General features: G+C 51.6%; 1 protein-coding gene across 3 annotated transcripts in view; it reads left to right on the plus strand.

Moving 5' to 3' along the window:
- LOC119964446 overlaps positions 1–20,561 on the plus strand; it is a 97,781-nt gene that overhangs the window by 17,676 nt on the left and 59,544 nt on the right. The window contains exon 1 of one of the 3 annotated variants that reach the window (XM_038793931.1): positions 17,912–17,999. The exons of the other annotated variants lie outside the window; for them this stretch is intronic. Coding sequence (XP_038649859.1) covers positions 17,964–17,999 — 36 coding nt within the window. The 5' untranslated portion in view covers positions 17,912–17,963. Of the gene's footprint in view, positions 1–17,911; positions 18,000–20,561 lie in introns of those variants that run through there. 3 annotated transcript variants of the gene reach the window in all.

Here is a 20,561-nt window from a genome sequence, read left to right on the forward strand (position 1 = left end):
GAGGTTCACTTGTGCTTTTAAAATCGGGAAACAGGTGTCTAGCTTTCTGGCCTTACGGGCCCTAATGCTACATCTAGGTAGTTGCCCAGACGGTACAACAGGAGTGGAGGCGGCCTGCTGTGATTCTTGCGCTGCGACCTGGGTCCCTGTTGGCGGCCGTCTTCTGGGGATAGGCCTGGCTGCCACTTGGGTGTCCCAGGTGGCATGGTGCTGCCTTGTTCTGCCCACATGCACCGGGGACAGGAGGGGCGGGGTGGGGGGGCGGGAAAGAGTCCAAGGTGCTGCGGTGTTCCAGCATCTTCCCTGCGGGAGTCACCGGCATGGGCTCCATCACCTCCCTGTCGCTCTGGGTGACCAATGGCCACCGGGCTGCCCCTTGGGATGGGGGTGCGAGTGGAGCTATTCCCTGAGGCTTCCCCACAACCTGGCACTGCCAGTCCTGGAGTCCTGCTCTGCTTTCAACCAGGGTCTTCACGCTCGCGGCCATGGAACACACGGAGTGGGCCATCTCCATCTGGGTCTTGCCACATCATCCATTAACTGTGCCATCACCTTCTGCGGTTGTGTCACGTCAGCCAGTGACTGCACCATCTGCCTCTGGGATGGGCCGCAGCCCTCTGTCTGCGCCATGTCGGCCAGCACCCGGGTAATGCCGCTGGCGTTCCCAGCCATGGCCTGCCGTGACTGGGCCATACTCAGGAGAGCCACTGCGATGTCCAGGTGGCTCAGGTACATAGGTGTCTGTGAGACACCTGCCCTGGGCGTCAGCCAACACCTGCACAGAATGCCCCAGGCCTTGGACATGCTGATCCATAACCACGAACGTCGCGCCCCCCCCCCCCCCCCCCCCCCCAATGCCACCCATACAGTTGTTGGCCTGTGTGACAAACCATCTTTTGCTCCTGCACGTGGCTGCAGCTTGTCAGCCTCCTCAGTGTCAGTCGGCAAATCTGGCACTGTTTCTCATCAGAATTGATCGTGTTCCACGTGGCGCCAGTGCTAGCCCCTTAACAGTAGCGAAATTGGTCCAGGTGTGGCGCCAGTTTTGCTGTTGTGCAAGTCCACAAATTCTGTGTCCATGTCAACACTTAGTCTCAGGAACGGAGAATCCCGCCCCTGGTCTCTTCAATACAGAGTATTTATCTCCAAGTCTTAAGGTTTAAATATTTATTTAATATTTTTAATTCATTTTATGAGGTGTGGTTATCAATGGATAGGCCAGCATTTATTGCCCACACTTCAGAAGGTGGTGGTGAGCTGCCTTCTTGAACCGCTGAAGTCCTTGAGGTGTGGGTGCACCCACTGTGCTGTTAGGGAGGGAGTTCCAAGATTTTGCCCCAGCCACAGTGAAGGAACAGCAACATAGTTTCAAGTCAGGATGGTGAGTGACTTGGAGGGGAACCTCCAGGTGGTGGGGTTCCCATGTATCTGCCGCTCTTGTCCTTCTAGATGTTACTGGTCATGGGTTTGGAAGAGCCTGTCTAACGAACCATGGTGAGTTACTGCAGTGCATCTTGTAGATGGTACACTCTGCTGCCACTGTTTGCTGCTGGTGGAGGGTTTGAATGTTTGTGGAAGGGGGAGCAATCAAGCGGGCTGATTTGTCCTGGACGGTGTCGAGCTACTTGAGTGTTGTTGGAGCTGCACTCAACCAGGCAAGTGGAGAGTATTCCATTACACTCCTCAATAGTGCCTTGTTGATGGTGGACAGTCTTTGGAGTCAGGAGGCGAGTTACTTGCCGTAGGATTCCTAGCCTTTGACCTGCCCTGGTGGCCACAGTATTAATATGGCTAGTCCAGTTCAGTTTCTGATCAATGGTAACCCCCAGGATGTTAATTGTGTGGGATTCAGCGATGATAATGCCATTGAATGTCAAGGGGTGATGGTTACATCCTCTCTTGTAGGAGATGTTCATTGCCAGGCACTTGCTGCGTGAATGTAACTTGCCACTTATCAGTCCAAGCCTGGATATGAAATGAAAAAATGAAATGAAAATCGCTTATTGTCACGAGTAGGCTTCAATGAAGTTACTGTGAAAAGCCCCTAGTCGCCACATTCCGGCGCCTGTTCGGGGAGGCTGGTATGGGAATCGAACCGTGCTGCTGGCCTGCTTGGTCTGCTTCAAAAGCAAGCGATTTAGCCCCATGTGCTAAACCAACCCCTAATTTGTCCAAGTCTTGCTGCATTTGGACATGCACGTTCTCCCCGTGTCTGCGTAGGTTTCCTCCGGGTGCTCCGGTTTCCTCCCACAGTCCAAAGATGTGCAGGTTAGGTGGATTGGCCAGGCTAAATTGTCCTTAGTGTCCAAGAAGGTTAGGTGGGATTATGGGGATAAGATGGAGATGTGGGCTTAGATAGGGTGCTCTTTCCAACGGCCGGTGCAGACTAGATTGGCCGAATGGCCTCCTTCTGCACTGTAACTTCTAGGTTCTACCCGTAATGTGACAGAGTACGCTGGGGACCTCGGGGGAAGACCGAGATAGATCATCCACTCGGCACTTCTGGCTGAAGATTGTTGTGAATGCCTCAGACTTGTCATTTACACATGTGAACAAGAAGATGAAGAGCCAAATATTCCTCTGGGCTTGGGGAAAACCCAACTTGCGCAGCTCACAAGCTGCACAGCTAAGCCATGCCTGCTGACCTCACATGCAACTTTTGTTCGCAGTGCAGTTTGCAAACTGAAGTGGTTTGGGCAGAGTGTGGTTAAGAGGTGGGCCAGTTAGTAGGCCTGCCTCAGTTCTCCAACAGTATCCCAGCTCCCAACACTATTGAACAATCCTCTCTACCTCACCTTACCTATCCCCCCTCAGACCCATAATCAACCCATGCCATCTCTCTGCCCACATGTATCCTCCATAGCCACTCGCCCAAATGCACTATGTACAATCTTCAAATTCTATGGGCAATATCAATGAAAAATACTTTGCATTACTGGGGGCGGTGAGAGAAATGAACATATTGACATCTATAAAAACCTCCATATCATTGATCTTAAGGGGGAAAAAATTACATTCTGTCATGTATTTAAAAATAAAATACTTGTAATCCTGTAGTTTATGTCAACAAACCGGAAACCACATCAAAGGCACAATCTGTTATTCCAACTTGAAACTGTCATTCGTTTTCAGATGAAAGGAATGCCTACTGTGCTGAAAGCCATTAGCACTTGAAACTTAGTAAAGCATTGATAATGGCCACAGCTGAGCAACAAAGACTGCGGCCTGGGAAGGAAAGAGCAGGTAATAAAGTCAAAGTGTTGGAAGAACTCAACAGGTCTTACAGCATCTGATGGAGAGGGAGCGAGTTAACATTTTGAATCAAACTATTAACTGTTTCTCTTTCTGCAGATGCTACCAAACCTACTGAGTAATTCCAGCGCTTTTTGTATTTATTCCAGATTTCCAGCATCTTCATCCTCGGCTTAAGCTTTTATTTTAGAGTTTAAAAAGGTGTTCATTTTCATTTCAAAGCAGAGTGCCTGTCAATCAATGTAGGAAAGTGGTTGGTTAGATTTATTTTAGGAGATCCATTAAAATCACAATAGAAAAGGTAACACGGCTGACGGGGCATTTTGCTAAATTTTTCACTGCACGTGAACAAATCCACAAGGCTGGTCAAGTAAGGGTCAACATAACTTTAAGGACAGTTCCCTGTGATGAATCACTGTATTAAAAACACATCTACATTACAGTCCAGGGCCGAACAGTAACATATGAAAATGTGTAAATACTTTTCACACTTTCCTTTCTACATGTTGCAGACTTTCCATTTCCTTCATGAACTGTCAAACCTGCTGTCCTGTAACATTGTTACATCCATGAGAGGAGGGTAAAAATGACTCCCTATTGATGCTGCTTGAGGTCTGACCATCACAGGTTTTGTTGAAGGATTTAGAAGAACAAAGGAATTTGACTCAATGTCTGTGTTTCACCATTCACGTGAAGTAGCACAGTGGTTAGCATTGTTGCTTCATGGCTCCGGGGTCCCAGGTTCAATTCCCGCCTTGGGTCACGGTCACTTCCTTGGGTTTCCTCCAGGTGCTCTGGTTTCCTCCCACAGTCCAAAGGTGTGCAGGTTAGGTGGATTGGTCACGCTAAATTCCCATTAGTGTCCAAATGTTGGGTGAGGTTACTGAGTTACAGGGATAGGGTGGAGGGGTGGGCTTAAGTAGGGTGCTCTTTCCAAGGGCCGGTGCAGAAACGATGGGTTGAATGGCCTCCTATAAATTCTATGTCTATGTAAAATGAACCTAGCAGGCTTTCTGGAGGTTAGAAACATTAAAGGACTTATTGAGTTAAAAACCCACAAAGGTAAAGACAGGAAAAAGTTAAACGCTTCTTGAACTTTTATTTAAAAAAAAAATTTAGAGTACCCAATTATTTTCTTCCAATTAAGGGACAATTTAGCACGGCCAATCCACCTACCCTGCACATATTTTGGTTGTGGGATGAGACCCATGCAGACATGGGGAGAATGTGCAAACTCCACACAGACAGTGGCCCGGGGCTGGGACTGAACCTGGGACCTCAGCGCTGTGAGGCAGCAATGCTAACCACTGCACCAAAGTGCTGCCCACTTCTCGAACTTTCATGACCCACATTAATTTTCTCTCTCTCTCTCTCTCTCTCTCTGACACACACAAACACACTCGAAAAATACTTTTGAGAGATAATTGTTTGGCTGGTCACGGTCGTGTGGCAGAAGCTTTTCCAAATTCCTTTAGCTTCCAGGAGTTGAATTAAAGTCCATGTAACTACAATTGCCGGAGACATTGAGTGCAATCTTACAGCCTTGTCACGGCCTAAATCTTGCGAGAAACCTTGTGAGATCTGCGACACTCGGTATGCCTCGCAGGATCTAACAAGATCTCACGATCTGGATCTCTCTCACCAGACGGGATTCAAATGTGCAACTTTAAATGGGCGGTTAGCCGGGGGGGGGGGGGGGGGTCTGGACATCACAGTGTGCGGTTGAGCGATCGGGGCAGCATTTAAAAATGGTGCCCGATCTCATTCTGTGCCCGTCAGTGCAGGAAATAAAGGTAAGTGCGGCCTTGGCTGGGCATTCCTCACCGAGGCTGATAGCGGGGTCTTAGCGCCGAGACATACCTCACTAAATGCGCCCTACACGGGGCTCTGTTTTTTCTCCATTAAATGTGGAGCCCATTTTTCTTCCAGAAGTCTAAGTTTTACACTTTAGACTTGTTTCAATGGGAATTGAAGTTCCCTGTGTTGCGGATTTTTAAACTGTAAAAGGTAGGGGGCTGGATTCTCCGACCCCCCGCCGGGTCGGAGAATGGCCGTGGGCCGGTGTGAATCCTGCCCCCACCGTCTCCCGAAGTCTCCGGCACCGGAGATTCAGCGGGGGCAGGAATCGCACCGCGCCAGTCGGCGGGCCACCCCCGTCGATTCTCTGGCCCGTGATGGGCCGAAGTCCCGCTGCTGTAATGCCGGTCCCGTCGGCGTGATTCAAACCACCTCCCTTACTGGCTGGACTTACGGTGCGGGGGGGCCGCGGGGCGATCTGGCCCCGGGGGGGTTCCACCATGGTGGCGTGGCCCACGATCGGGGCCCACCGATCCGCGGGCGGGCCTGTGCCGTGGGGGCACTCTTTTCCTTCCGTGTTGGCCATTGCCTTCGAGATGGACGATGCGGAAGTGACCCCCTTCCCTGCGCATGCGCGGAGATTACGTCAGCAGCCGCTGACCCTCCAGTGCTTGCGCGGACTTCCAGCGCATGCCACGCCAGCCGGCGGGACGGGAACACTCCGGCGAAGGCCTAGCCCCTCAAGGTGAAGGCTTGGCCCCTAAAGGTGCATAAAAATCCGCACCTTTGGGGCGGCCCGACGCCAGAGTGGTTCACGCCACTCAATCCCACCAGGACCCCCCGCCCCACCGGGTAGGGGAGAATCCAGCCCAGGAGCAGGAATTCGCAGACCATTGGGATTCTCTGTTCCCGCCTGTAGTGCACCGCTGCCCGCACGTTTCCCGGCGGTATGGGGTGGCTTCACTGGGAAATCCCATTGACAAGTGGTGGGGGGGAGAGAGTCCCTCCACCGGCGAATGGAGCGTCACCAAGAAATACATGGCCGGAGGACCAGGGAATCCAGCCCGGGGTCTAACCTGCAACAGGCATTTGATTCCTGGCCAGGGAGTGAGTAGATTCTGTAATGTTATGGTCATTAACCCCATGAAGGATTCATTATCTACCTTGATGAGATGTGAAGACATATCTCAACATAGTTGTTTCTATCTCTGCTGGGAGGTAGTCTTTTAGAAGTGCAAATGCTCTGTCCAGTACATTTCAGTAAATCTCTTTTGAAGTGACTCTTGATGTCCTCCAGTATGAAATTGCGCAGAAAGATGTCATAATATGCGTGAATTGCAATACACAATGGAATTTTCCATAAGACCAGAAGACAGAAGAGCAGAATTAGGTCCCTTGGCCCATCGAGTCTGCTCCACCATTCAATCATGGCTCATATTTTTGTCATCCCCATTCTCCTGCCTTTTCCCCATAACCCAGCACGGTAGCATAGTGGTTAGCACAGCTGCTTCACAGCTCCAGGGTCCCAGGTTTGATTCCCGGCTTGGGTCACTATCTGTGCGGAGTCTGCATATTCTCCCCTTGTGTGCATGGGTTTCCACCAGGTGCTCTGGTTTCCTCCCACAGTCCAAAGATGTGCAGCTTAGGTGGATTGGCGATGCTAAATTGCCCTTAGTGTCCAAAATTGTCCTTAGTGTTGGGTGGGGTTACTGGGTTATGGGGATAGGGTGGAGGTGTGGGCTTGGGTAGGGTGCTCTTTCCAAGAGCCGGTGCAGACTCGATGGGCCAAATGGCTTCCTTCTGCACTATAAATTTTATGATTCAATGAACCCCTGATCCCCTTATTAATCAAGAACCTATCAATATCTGTCTTAAAGACACTCAGCGATTTGGCCTCCACAGCCTTCTGCGGCAAAGAGGTCCACAGATTCACCACCTTCTGGCTGAATAAATTCCTCCTCATCTTTTAAAGGATCGTCCCTTTAATTTGAGACTGTGCCCTGTGGTTCTAGTTTTTCTTACCAATGGAAACATCCTCTCCACGTCCACTCTATCCAGGCCTCGCAGTATCCTGTAAGTTTAAATAAGATTCCCCCCCATAAACTGAGATCCATAAGCTGTTCAACTTGTAATACCAGGCATAAGGTGACTTGTGGCAGCCATCTTCAGTTAGTGCCTTTTCTTGTCTTTAAATGCCTCTTTTTAAATAGCTCAGTATATATTTTGTCAGTCGGTGAAATTACAGATCAACATCACTCGTGCACAAATCAAATCATCGTGACAATATGCGTCCAAAATCCAACACCGCCAGATGGTGTGCAACAAGAGGAAATCTGCTTTTTGGTACCCCGTTTCAAATGGGGAACGTGGCCTCAGTGGGCTAGGTTTGCATTTTGCACACCTGGCATTCCCAAACTGAAAAAATGCAGGGGATAATGGGGGCGGGGGGATGTGGAGCAAATTCCGATTTCTTCCAAAGAAAGACTACTCACACACTCTCATGCAGCTGCGAACCCTGACAAAAATCTGACCAGAAATCTAATCAAAGCATCATGCACAACAAACACCCATGGCTTAAAATACTTTGCCAAACTGACAAGTGGGTTCTCTGAAACAGCCTTTGGGAGAAGGTAAATTTACTTGCCAAGCAATGCCATCGTAGCACTTTGATTCCAAAACTGCTAGATATCTCATGTTGCCAAGTATTCGACTGGTTGGCTTTGTAAGGATGCTGATGGATCTTGTCTCCTGCTGGGACTGTCAAAATTAGTGAGAAGGTAGGTACGAATTACAAAACCTGATGGTTCCAGATCCAAAATAGCATCGGCCACTTTCATTACAAGGGCCCAAGATGTCACCTTTTATACTATGCCATTCAGAACTGGTTTCCATGTTGGGGGGGGGGTGAAAGTTTCCTGAACACCAGGACATGACTAACATCTCATCACCGGGCAGCAGAGTGTCTGTTCATTGTCAAAGGGAGGGATGGTAGCATAGTGGTAATGTCACTGGACTAGTAATCCAGAGGCCGAGGCATAATGCTCTGGAGAAACTGGTTCAAATCCCACTGCAGCTGGTGGAATTTAAGTTCAATTAATAAATCTGGAATTGAAAACTAGTCTCAGTAATGGTGACGATGAAACTCTTTTATCAGTTGTTTTAAAAACTCATCTGGGTTATTAATGCACTGTAGGGAAGGAAATCTGCCATCCTTGTCTGGTCTGGCCTTCTTATGAATCCAGACCCACAGTGATGTGGTGACTCTTAATTGTTCTCTGAAAGTTCAAGGGCAATTGGAGATGGGTAACAGTTGCTGGCTTTGCCAGCGATGCCCACATCCCATGAAATAATAAAAGGAAATAAAGTTTAACTTCAGTATCAAGTTTCCTCTCTCAGCCCAGGTAGCTCAGTTGGATGATATTATGACTCTTAATCCCAGGGACATTGTTTTGAATCTTACATGAGACAAATTTCTTAATTTTGTTTTCAATATACTTGATTTTTTAAACTGAAAATTTTACAATCAATTCTCCACAGTTTTGAGTTAATTGGAAGTTGTGAATCTCAGTTTCTGAAATGTCCTAATTATATATCGTAATCATTCACTGAATTATCAGAAACATGTTTTACAGGGTGAACAGCTGATAAATAACAGGTAAAATGGATACAATAACTTTCAATTGGTGAAGGGCTGCACAGTGCCATTAGTCTGTGTTAAGACAACTTGGGCGCGATTCTCCGCCCCCCACGACGGGTCGGAGAATAGCGGGAGGGCCTTCCCGACAGTTTTCCCGCCCTCCTGCTATTCTCCCCCCCACCCCCCCCCCCCTCCCACCCCGCCCAACTCCCGACCCGAATCGCCGCCGCCGTTTTTTTACGGCCGGCAGCGATTCTCAGCTGATAGATGGGCCGAAGTCCCAGCCCTTTACGCTGTTTTTATGAACGGGAAACAGACCTGGTCTGGCCGTTCGTAAAAACGGCCGTAAACATTCGCATTTCATAACCATGGCACCGATTGGCACGGCAGTACCACGGCCGTGCCAAGGGTGCCATGGGCCCGCGATCGGTGGGCACCGATCGCGGGCAGCGGGCCCGCTGCCCGCACACTGGGCGCGATTCTCCGGACTCACGACGGTTCGGAGAATAGCGGGCGTCGGAAATTTTTACGGCGACGCTGTTCCGACGCCCTCCCGCTATTCTCCGAACCCCGCAAAATGTCGGAGTCGCCATTCCCGACAAACGCCTCCTTCCCGCCCCTGACACGACCAGAATCGCCACTGATAGCCCCCCCCCCGCTATTCACCGGCCCGGATGGGCCGAAGTCCCGACGTCATGGCGCCCTGTTTGCACGTCGTGAAACACACCTGCTTTTTAAATTCGTCAACCAGTCGGCCTGGCTGACGACAGCTTGGATGAGGTCAGGGCACCACTCTGCGCACCGCTCAGCGCACCGCTCGAGTCTGGCCACAACGGGGAAGGCATCCCTGAGAACGGGAGGGGGTCCAGAGCGGGGGCAGTGGGGGAGACGGAGGGGGCAGTGGGGAAGACGGAGGGGGCAGTGGGGGCGACGGAGGGGGCAGTGGGGGAGACGGAGGGGGCAGTGGGGGCGACGGAGGGGGCAGTGGGGGAGACGGAGGGGGCAGTGGGGGCGACGGGGGAGGCAGTGGAGGAGACGGAGGGGGCAGTGGGGGAGACGGAGGGGGCAGTGGGGGAGACGGAGGGGGCAGTGGGGGAGATGGAGGGGGCAGTGGGGGCGACGGAGGGGGCAGTGGGGGAGACGGAGGGGGCAGTGGGGGCGACGGGGGAGGCAGTGGGGGCGACGGAGGGGGCAGTGGGGGCGACAGAGGGGGCAGTGGGGGCGACGGGGGAGGCAGTGGGGGAGACGGTGGGGGCGACGGGGGAGGCAGTGGGGGGCGACGGGGGAGGCAGTGGGGGCGACGGGGGAGGCAGTGGGGGAGACGGGGAGGCAGTGGGGAGACGGGGGAGGCAGTGGGGGAGACGGGGGAGGCAGTGGGGGGCGACGGGGGAGGCAGTTGGGGGCGACGGAGGGGGGGGGGTTAGGTAGAGAGTGAGCCGCCCAACCCCGTTACAAAATGTCTGCCACCATGCCATGGCGTGCCGGTCACGAGGACACGGCCGCTGGTTGCCCTGTGGCTTCTGGACACAGGCCACTGACGCACCGGTGAGGAGGCCATAGTTTACTGGCCGTTGGATGCAGAAAGTGACCAGGGGTTAGGCTGCCCGCGTGTCAGCAGCGCGACCAGGCCACCGGGACACACAGGTATCCCGTGGCAGGCGGCTGCCGAGATGTCGACTAACCTCCGTCTAACATGTCCCGTTTCTCTGCCCCCCACCACCCTTCTGTAGGTTAGCACAATGTATGGGAACAGAACGGCTATGTTCTGCGCAGTGGTTGGGGCCGCTGCACTGTATTTGGAGATGCAGCAGCATCCACAGCCACAACCCGCAGTGGATGCAGGGCCAGCTGCAGCAGCAGAGGGAAGGGCCGCGGAGTTGCCAGTCGTCGAGCAGCATGGGGGGGAGGAGGAGGAGGAAGAGGAAGAGGAGAGAGTGAGGGTGCAGCCACGGCGCCAGAGGCGACGACCAAAGCCGAGGGTGTACCGTGTCCGGGTCTCTTTCCTAACAATGACGGACATCACCTGCAGGAGGAGACTCCGGCTGAGTAGGCAGACGGTGATACATATCTGCCAACTCCTGTCGCACCTCGCCCCACGTGGAACGGGGGGAGGACACGCGATCCCGGTTGCCATCAAGGTGACGGTCGCTCTGAACTTCTATGCTACCGGCTCCTTCCAGTCTCCGAGCGGGGACGTCTCTGGGATCTCCCAGTCATCGGTGCACAGGTGCATCCGGGATGTGACCGACGCCCTCTATGCCATCGCGGACCGCTACATCATCTTTCCCGAGGACCAAGCAAGTCAAGACTCACGAGCTCGTGGATTTGCCAGTGTGGCCGGGATACCGAGGGTTCAGGGGTCAATCGACTGTGTTCACGTCCCCATGCGCCCGCCTGCAGGGGACAAGGAAGTGTTCACAAACAGAAGGGGGACATACTCCATTAATGTCCAGGTGGTATGCGACCCCCACATGAGGATCATGAACGTCTGTGCAAGGTTCCCAGGGAGTGTGCATGACTCCTACATACTGGCGCAGTCGTTCATACCTGCGATGTTTGAGGGACGTCCCCCCCGGCTGAGGGGCTGGTTGCTAGGCGACAGGGGTTATCCGCTGAGGTCTTGGCTGATGACGCCTATACGGAGGCCTCAGACCAATGCGGAAACACGATACAACGAGGCCCATGCAGCAACCAGGGGTGTGGTGGAGCGCTGCCTTGGCCTCCTGAAGATGAGATTCAGGTGCCTGGACCGCTCTGGAGGGGCCCTGCAGTACCAGGCCGACAGGGTCGCTCGCATTGTAGTGGTCTGCTGTGCGCTGCACAACATCGCGATGCAGAGGGGAGATGACCTGCTGCAGGAGGCGGAGGGAGAAGCTAGTGGCAGTGGTGCCAGCACAGAGGAGGAGGAGGAGGAGGAGGAACATAAGAACTAGGAGCAGGAGTAGGCCATCTGGCCCCTCGAGCCTGCTCCGCCATTCAATTAGATCATGGCTGATCTTTTGTGGACTCAGCTCCACTTTCCGGCCCGAACACCATAACCCTTAATCCCTTTATTCTTCAAAAAACTATTTATCTTTATCTTGAAAACATTTAATGAAGGAGCCTCAACTGCTTCACTGGGCAGGGAATTCCATAGATTCACAACCTTTTGGGTGAAGATGTTCCTCCTAAACTCAGTCCTAAATCTACTTCCCCTTATTTTGAGGCTATGCCCCCTAGTTCTGCTGTCACCCGCCAGTGGAAACAACCTGCCCGCATCTATCCTATCTATTCCCTTCATAATTTTAAATGTCTCTATAAGATCCCCCCTCATCCTTCTAAATTCCAACGAGTACAGTCCCAGTCTACTCAACCTCTCCTCATAATCCAACCCCTTCAGCTCTGGGATTAACCTAGTGAATCTCCTCTGCACACCCTCCAGCGCCAGTACGTCCTTTCTCAAGTAAGGAGACCAAAACTGAACACAATACTCCAGGTGTGGCCGCACTAACACCTTATACAATTGCAACATAACCTCCCTAGTCTTAAACTCCATCCCTCTAGCAATGAAGGACAAAATTCCATTTGCCTTCTTAATCACCTGTTGCACTTGTAAACCAACCTTCTGTGACTCATGCACTAGCACACCCAAGTCTCTCTGAACAGCGGCATGCTTTAATATTTTATCGTTTAAATAATAATCCCGTTTGCTGTTATTCCTACCAAAATGGATAACCTCACATTTGTCAACATTGTATTCCATCTGCCAGACCCGAGCCCATTCACTTAACCTATCCAAATCCCTCTGCAGACTTCCAGTATCCTCTGCACTTTTCGCTTTACCACTCATCTTAGTGTCATCTGCAAACTTGGACACATTGCCCTTGGTCCCCAACTCCAAATCATCTATGTAAATTGTGAACAATTGTGGGCCCAACACGGATCCCTGAGGGACACCACTAGTTACTGATTGCCAACCAGAGAAACACCCATTTATCCCAACACTTTGCTTTCTATTAATTAACCAATCCTCTATCCATGCTACTACTTTACCCTTAATGCCATGCATCTTTATCTTATGCAGCAACCTTTTGTGTGGCACCTTGTCAAAGGCTTTCTGGAAATCCAGATATACCACATCCTTCGGCTCCCCGTTATCTACTGCACTGGTAATGTCCTCAAAAAATTCCACAAAATTAGTTAGGCATGACCTGCCTTTTACGAACCCATGCTGCGTCTGCCCAATAGGACAATTTCTATCCAGATGCCTCGCAATTTCTTCCTTGATGATAGATTCCAACATCTTCCCTATTACCGAAGTTAAACTCACTGGCCTATAATTTCCTGCTTTCTGCCTACCTCCTTTTTTAAACAGTGACGTCACATTTGCTAATTTCCAATCCACCGGGACCACCCCAGAGTCTAGTGAATTTCGGTAAATTATCACTAGTGCATCTGCAATTTCCCTAGCCATCTCTTTTAGCACTCTGGGATGCATTCCATCAGGGCCAGGAGACTTGTCTACCTTTAGCCCCATTAGCTTGCCCATCACTCCCTCCTTAGTGATAACAATCCTAAGGAGGAGGAGGAGGCGAGGGAGGAGGAGGAGGAGGAGGAGGCTGGCGGAGTGGCGGGCGCAGAACGCAGACACGACCCAGGTGCTGGTGATGTCCAGGAGGCGGCACGACGGACCCGGCAAGGACGGCGGGCACGCGACGCCCTGGTGGCAGCATGGTTCACGCATCGCATGTGACGTCCCCGATGAACACCAAACCACCACCTGCATCGCTAGTCATGCAGAGGGCCACCACACAACTGCCACCACCACAACTCCCCCCCACCTCAGTGTACACTGCTCCACTTCGACATGACGCTTATCACTGGGTACAGACGGAATGGCACAACATTGATGGCTGTGTCAGCGGGTGTGATCAGTGCCATGTGGAATGATGACAGCCCGCTCTGCGAAGAGCTGTGAGCTCAGAATCGTTAGAGAGAGTCTGACCCATGGCAATAGCTGAACCATCCACCTTGGTGGCCGCTGAGTTTGTCACTGACACTCCATCACGTGCCCGCGTGGGCCAGCTGTGGGAGGGGGTAGGGGCAGGGACTGCACACCCGGTACCGAGGTTTCACCACCCGTCAACCCCAGCGACACTCGGTCACCATCACGATTCCTTTGGCTGTGGAACAATCACACGGTATTACAAGTAAGGTGGAACAGTGCGTTTAATGTTAACAATTATTTACAGGTGCCCTAGCCCCTACAACTAAACTGTGCCCTTCACCCGTGCCAACTTACTCAGTGTCTATCTTAGTTGCCTTACGGGCCCTACCACTACGTCTAAGTGACTCCCCAGATGATACAGCAGGAGTGGAGGAGGATTGCTGTGAATCGCCCCCCTCGACTCGTTTCTCCTTGGCTAAGCGTTTCCTGGGGCGACCCGGCCTTGATGGGCCAGGCTGCTCTGCGGGCGTCTCGGGTGACATTGTGCCACCCTGCTCTGCCTGCTGCCCACCCGATACACCAGGGATGGGACGGGGGGAGGCCGAGAATTCCGGGACGTCCCGTGATGCCCTTAATGGGACGGACCCCGAAACCTCCTCCCTCGGGGAGCCCGGTGGCCCCCGGGCCTCACTTTGGGACAGAGGTGCGAGCGGGGAGGTGCCCCGTCGCACCACCGACACCTGGCGCTGCCAGTCCTGGAGGCCTGCAACGGTATCCACCAGGATCCGAAGGTTTGCAGAGATGGAGTCCAGGGAGTTAGACATTCCCACCAGGGACTGTGCGACCTCAACCTGTGTGTGCACGACGCCATCCAGCACATGTGTCAGGCGGTTGATGGTCTCCGCGACCGACTGCTGGGACTGTGCTATCGATTGCTGGGACTGTGCCATGGCGTGCTGCGACTGGGCCATGACCTGCTGAGACTCGGCCATGGCCCGCAGGGTGCCGGCAATGTCGTTTTGGCTCTGACACATTGCTGCCTGTGAGAGGGCAACCCTGTCCAGGGCCGAGGATGACGCGTGCACATTAACCCCAACGTCTTGCATAACCTGACCCATTGCCTCCACCGCGGATGCCACCTGTGCAGTGTCGGACTGGGTCTCTGCCATGAGCGGCACCACTCCCTGCTCTTGGACGCGTTTCGACTCCTCTAACAGCGTCTGCAGAGCCAGGAAGGCAGCCCTCCTCCCGTCATTGTTTCCCTGGGTTTCTTGAGGCATCGGCTGTGCGGGTGGGTTGATAAACTCCAGGAACTCAGAAAACGTCTGGGAGCCAGCTGCATCCTGGGCCTGGTCTGTTCTCCGCGAGTCCGGGCCCTCTGTTGCTCCGACCTCCACCTGCTGTACCTGCTCAGCTGTGATGTGCCAACCAGACTGTGCCCCAGGAGACTCATCACTAAATAGGCCCGCCGGGGTGTGTGTGTCTGGGATGATGGATGTGGTGGGAGAAAGCAGTGCCGCAAGCCCGACACTCTCAATGTTTAGGGCCTCCTCCAGGGTGTGGGGCTGCTCAGCGTCAGGAGGATTGTCCCTGGCCATTTCTGGTGGTTGTGGACTTCGAACCCTCTGTGCGTCCTGGTCCGCAGATTGGGTTGGGGCGGATGGGGCTGCCCGCTGATCGGGCACCCTCTGTTGTGAGGCCCCGGGTGAGGTGGCGGCAGATTCCTGTCTCCGTCTGGAGGCAGACGGCCCTGGTCGTTCGGCATCACGTCCTAGGGAAGAGAATGAGACGGGTTATTTAGATTTGCTCGGCAGGCCGCTAGACGGTCCCAGTGGGCAGGGTGTGTGAAGGGACAGAGGATGGGTGAGGTGTCCCAGTGGGCAGGGTGTGTGAAGGGACAGAGGATGGGTGAGGTGTCCCAGTGGGCAGGGTGTGTGAAGGGACAGAGGATGGGTGAGGTGTCCCAGTGGGCAGGGTGTGTGAAGGGACAGAGGATGGGTGAGGTGTCCCAGTGGGCAGGGTGTGTGAAGGGACAGAGGATGGGGGAGGTGTCCCAGTGGGCAGGGTGTGTGAAGGGACAGAGGATGGGGGAGGGGTGAGTGTTTGTCAGGGAGGGTTGTCTCACTTGCTGCAGTTCCGCCAACCTCGCATAGCGCGATATCGCGGGTGGCAGACCCCCCAACAAGGTCCAGGGCCCTCTGTTCAAAGGTGCTGAGGGGGTGCAGGTTGGGCGAACCCCCTCCAGTCTTGTGCCGCTCACGGCGGTTGTGAGCGGCCTTGGCCTGTTGGGGGAGGGAACATAGGTAGATCATTACAAAACGGAAGGTATCAGCAGTCCGTTCAGATACTGGCACAGTTTGGGGGGGTCAAGTTGTCATAAGACGATTGCATCTCTCCTCGGGGCCAGAGCGCTGGGTCTGCGACAACTTTGTGAACCATCCTCAAATAACTCTGCCCCAATCCCCCTCCCCCCCCTCCCGTGCCGGGGGGGGGGGGGGGGCTTAAGTTAAGGGGGAGGGATGGTTGTGACTAGGGGGCACCCTCATGGCACTTACCCTGGCAGACCTGGTGAGGTCGTGTAGCTTCTTCCTACATTGCTCAGCTGAGCGAGGGGTCTGCCCCACAGCACTGACGGCAGCAGTCACGTCACGCCAGGCCTGGCGTACCGCGCTGGCAGGTTGGCGATGCCCTCTCCGCGGGCGGATGATGCCCCTCCTCTGCTCCACGGCATCGAGCAGCGCCTCGATATCCGCATCAACAAAGCGAGGAGCAGCTCTCCTCGGCTCCGACATCCTGCCCGACAGATTCTGTGGTCGCCCGCGCCTTTTTACGGCGTCGGGCGGCGTCACGTGGGCGTGATCGTGTCGTCGCCGCGTTCCGTCGTCATCACGCACGTAATTGACGCGGCCGCGCTACTAGCCCATTTCCCGGAAGTGAATCCGTCGGGAAATGAAGCCTTCGCGACCGTCGTAAAACGCTCCCGATTTTTACGACGGCTTTACGATTTTCCGCGGGTGCGGAGAATCGCACTCACTATTTCTCCTTCCGCCGCCCCGCAGTATCCATTCGCGGGGCGGCTGAGGGGCATCCCGGCCCACGCATGCGCGGGTTTCGCGCAAATACGCGATGACGTCATCCGCGCATGCGCGGGTTGGAGTCTTCCAATCCGCGCATGCGCGGCTGACGTCATATGAAGCGTCAGCCGGCGCAAACTCAGGCAAGCGGGCTTAACGAAATTCGTTAAGCCCGTGATGCCGGAGCCTACGGCGTCCGGCTGCTAGCCCCGACCGGGGACCAGAATCGGTTCCCGGTCGGGAAGGGGGGCGCTGGCGTCAAACCCGCCCGGGTTTGACGTCAGCCTTACGATTTCTCCCCATATGGGAGAATCTCGCCCCTTGTTCCTTTTAGCACAGCAGTGTGTGCAGGAAGTGCTCCCCCTATTGTTGCAGCACAAAAAAACACAGCCTTAAATTTAACAAAATATCACCGCAACCACTTGCTATGCTGAATGGGCCTCCCTCCATTATTGTAATTTCCACAAGCTCTTAGGCTGAAACATTTGAGACATTTTTCTATCTGTACTACAAACAATAAATATCTCCAGCAGTTAATTTTCCCCCAAGAAATATATTTACATAAATATAAAACAGCACAATTTATAAGCCACTTTCTAAGCTTAAATTACATCTAAAATGGCACAACCTGCAGAGCACACAAAAACAGTCCACAAATAAATGTGATTATTTCCATCCCAATCACAATTGTGACGTCACCTAGGAGACAGCATCTGCTGTAATTATTACACATTGATAATGTTAAACAGGATAAAAGCCTGAAGTCTCAGCATTTAATTTAATTAATTAGTCATTTGTTAACTGTATTCTGTAGAGAAGTTAAAATTAATCTTTTTCCATGTCTATTTCCTAAGTGTCAACTTAAAATCTCGTAACATGAATCAGTGTTCTCTGAACTATGAAACTACACTTTGTGTACATAGAACATAGAACAGTACAGCACAGAACAGGCCCTTCGGCCCTCAATGTTGTGCCGAGCCAACAGTGTAGCTGAATACAAGATAGGTTTGAGACTGTTTGTCAATCTGTTTTTCCAGCACATCGCTCTACATCATTTTGTAAGCAAAACAATGCCCGAGGGCAGGGTAGACAGCGTAGTCTATTATTGGTACGAACTGCACTTGACAGCATGTCAGTGAGCATCTCATCTCATTTTATCTACAAATGGATTGGATCAATAGCTCTAAATAAATAAAAAAAACAACAGAGTGAGCTCTTGCAGAGTTGTTTTCTAATCACAGATGACAATTCCAGAACAATTTTCATCCTGTTTGACATGATTTCGGTTTGGTTAATTTGTGCCAGGTTTCTGGTAAGTGCCGTCACAATCGTAACTTGGATCTGTCAATTATCAGCAAAATAAGTTGATAATATTAGATGGGAAATAATTAATTCTTTTTTTCCATTTCAGGGGCAATTTAGTGTGGCCAATTCATCTACCTTGCACATCTTTTTGGGGGGGAGACCCATGGAGACACTGGGAGAATGTGCAAACTCCACACGGACAGTGACCCGGGGCTGGTATCGTACCTGGGTCCGCGGTGCCGTGAATCAGCAGTGCTAACCACTGCACCACCGTGCTGCTCTAGGAAATAATCAAATTTACTTGTGAACTGTTTCATGCAGTACGGTAGCACGGTAGCATTGTGGATAGCACAATCGCTTCACAGCTCCAGGGTCCCAGGTTCGATTCCGGCTTGGGTCACTGTCTGTGCGGAGTCTGCACATCCTCCCCGTGTGTGCGTGGGTTTCCTCCGGGTGCTCCGGTTTCCTCCCACAGTCCAAAGATGTGCAGGTTAGGTGGATTGGCCATGATAAATTGCCCTTAGTGTCCAAAATTGCCCTTCGTGTTGGGTGGGGTTACTGGGTTATGGGGGTAGGGTGGAGGTGTTAACCTTGGGTAGGGTGCTCTTTCCAGGAGCCGGTGCAGACTCGATGGGCCGAATGGCCTCCTTCTGCACTGTAAATTCTGTTTAAAAAATGCATTTAGCAGGTTGTGTCATTATTAGATTCAGGTCATTTAAACATATAAATTGGTTTGTAAATCAAAATAGAATATTTGTGGACATAAGGTTTTGTGTTTTCTATATTTGTATGGATATATTTGTTGGGGTGAATTTGACTGCATTTTTTTAAAAAGTGGGTTCATACATTAATTGCCCTTCCAACGTTGTTGAAGTATGTGACTTGTTCTTTTTACTGAAAAATTAATCCTCTTTTAAGAAATACTTAAAGGTAGAAGAGCAAAAAAACTTGGAATCCATTTGCACAAGTGGAGAGAAATTGTGAAACTTAAATTATAGTTATGCAGCCATGGGACGTGGGCACCTCTGACATGGTCAGCTTTTTTGCCGATTCCTAATTGCCCTTGAAAAGGTGATGATAATCTGTCTTCTCGCATCATTGCAGTTCTCATGCTGTTGGAGAGAGAGTTCTAGGATTTTGATGCAGCGACAATGAATACAGTATAATTTCAAGTCAGGGTGATGTATGACTTGGAGAACTTGGCAGTGTTCTCATGCGTCTACTGCCCTTTCTCTCCAAGGCAGAGCTCACTGTTTTAGAGGGTGCTATTTTAAGAGCTTTGGCAAGTTGCTGTAATGCACCACTCAGATGGTACACGCTGTTGCCAATGTGTGCAGGTGGCTGTGGGAGTGATGTCTGAGGTGGTGGATGGGCTGCTTTGTCCTGGATGGTTTCAAACTTCTTGAGCGTTGTTGGAGCTGCACTCATCCAGGCAGGTTGCAGTATTCTATTACACTCCTGCCTGGGTGTACTGGCAGTCCTAGGTTTTATAAATAAAAGTAATTCTAAGCCAATACAAATCATTTGTAGGCTACAGTAGAATCTTGTTTTGAAGATTTGGCCAATCAATTTTAGAAAGAACGTTAAGCCAGAGAGAGCATGCTGAAGTACTTTTACTGAGATGATACAGGGAAGAGATACTGTTATTTTGTGATTCATAACAAATGAAGCTCTTTTTTTTAACTAAAACAGAAGGTTAAGAAGAAAAGATCTGATGTACTGAACATGATATAGGATTGTGCTACGGAAAATATAGATAAACGTATACAGCTAAATTCACAGTGCCAGAGTCCCAGGTTCGATTCCTGCTTGGGTCACTGCCTGTGCGGAGTCCGCACCTTCTCCCCGTGTCTGTGTGGGTTTCCCCTGTGTGTTCCAGTTTCCTCCCACAAGTCCCGAAATACGTGCCTGTTAGGTGAATTGGACATTCTGAATTCTCCCTCTGTGTACCCGAATAGGCGCCGAAATTTGACGACTAGGGACTTTTCGTAGTAACTTCATTGCACTGTGAATGTAAACCTACTTGTGATAATTATGAAGATTATTATTATTATAATGTAAGGTAAATATAAACATAAAGCTATACTATGAATCTGTGAACTGATAACTAGGTGACGTTTTTTAAGATCCTCATTAAAACAGTAAAAGGATCATGGAGCCGAGGACCTGGGTTCGATCCCGGTCACTGTCCATGTGGAGTTTGTATATTCTCCCCACGTCTGCGTTGGTCTCACTCCCACAATCCAAAGATGTGCAAGGTAGGGGGATTGTCACGCTAAATTGCCCTTTGGAAAAAAAATAGAAGAGGATGTTTTTAAGCAGCTGCATTATTAGTGTATTTCTTTAATTTGAATATGTGCATGCCTGTATATGAATAAAGGCTGAATTCTGGAATGAGCTGAAGTGTGTGGAGGAAAAGAGACTGGACTTGTGGTGGAGGGAGCGGCTGTGTGTTGGAAGTTCACAGGCAAAGGAGAGTTAAATTGGGGGAAGGGGTGTTGTGAGCAGTAGTGATCGAGAGGATGATCCAATTTGGGCTATGCTACCATTTCCATCTCTGCAATTTGGG

This window comes from Scyliorhinus canicula, chromosome 4 (assembly GCF_902713615.1).
Source record: "Scyliorhinus canicula chromosome 4, sScyCan1.1, whole genome shotgun sequence".
Taxonomy (NCBI): Eukaryota; Metazoa; Chordata; class Chondrichthyes; order Carcharhiniformes; family Scyliorhinidae; genus Scyliorhinus; species Scyliorhinus canicula.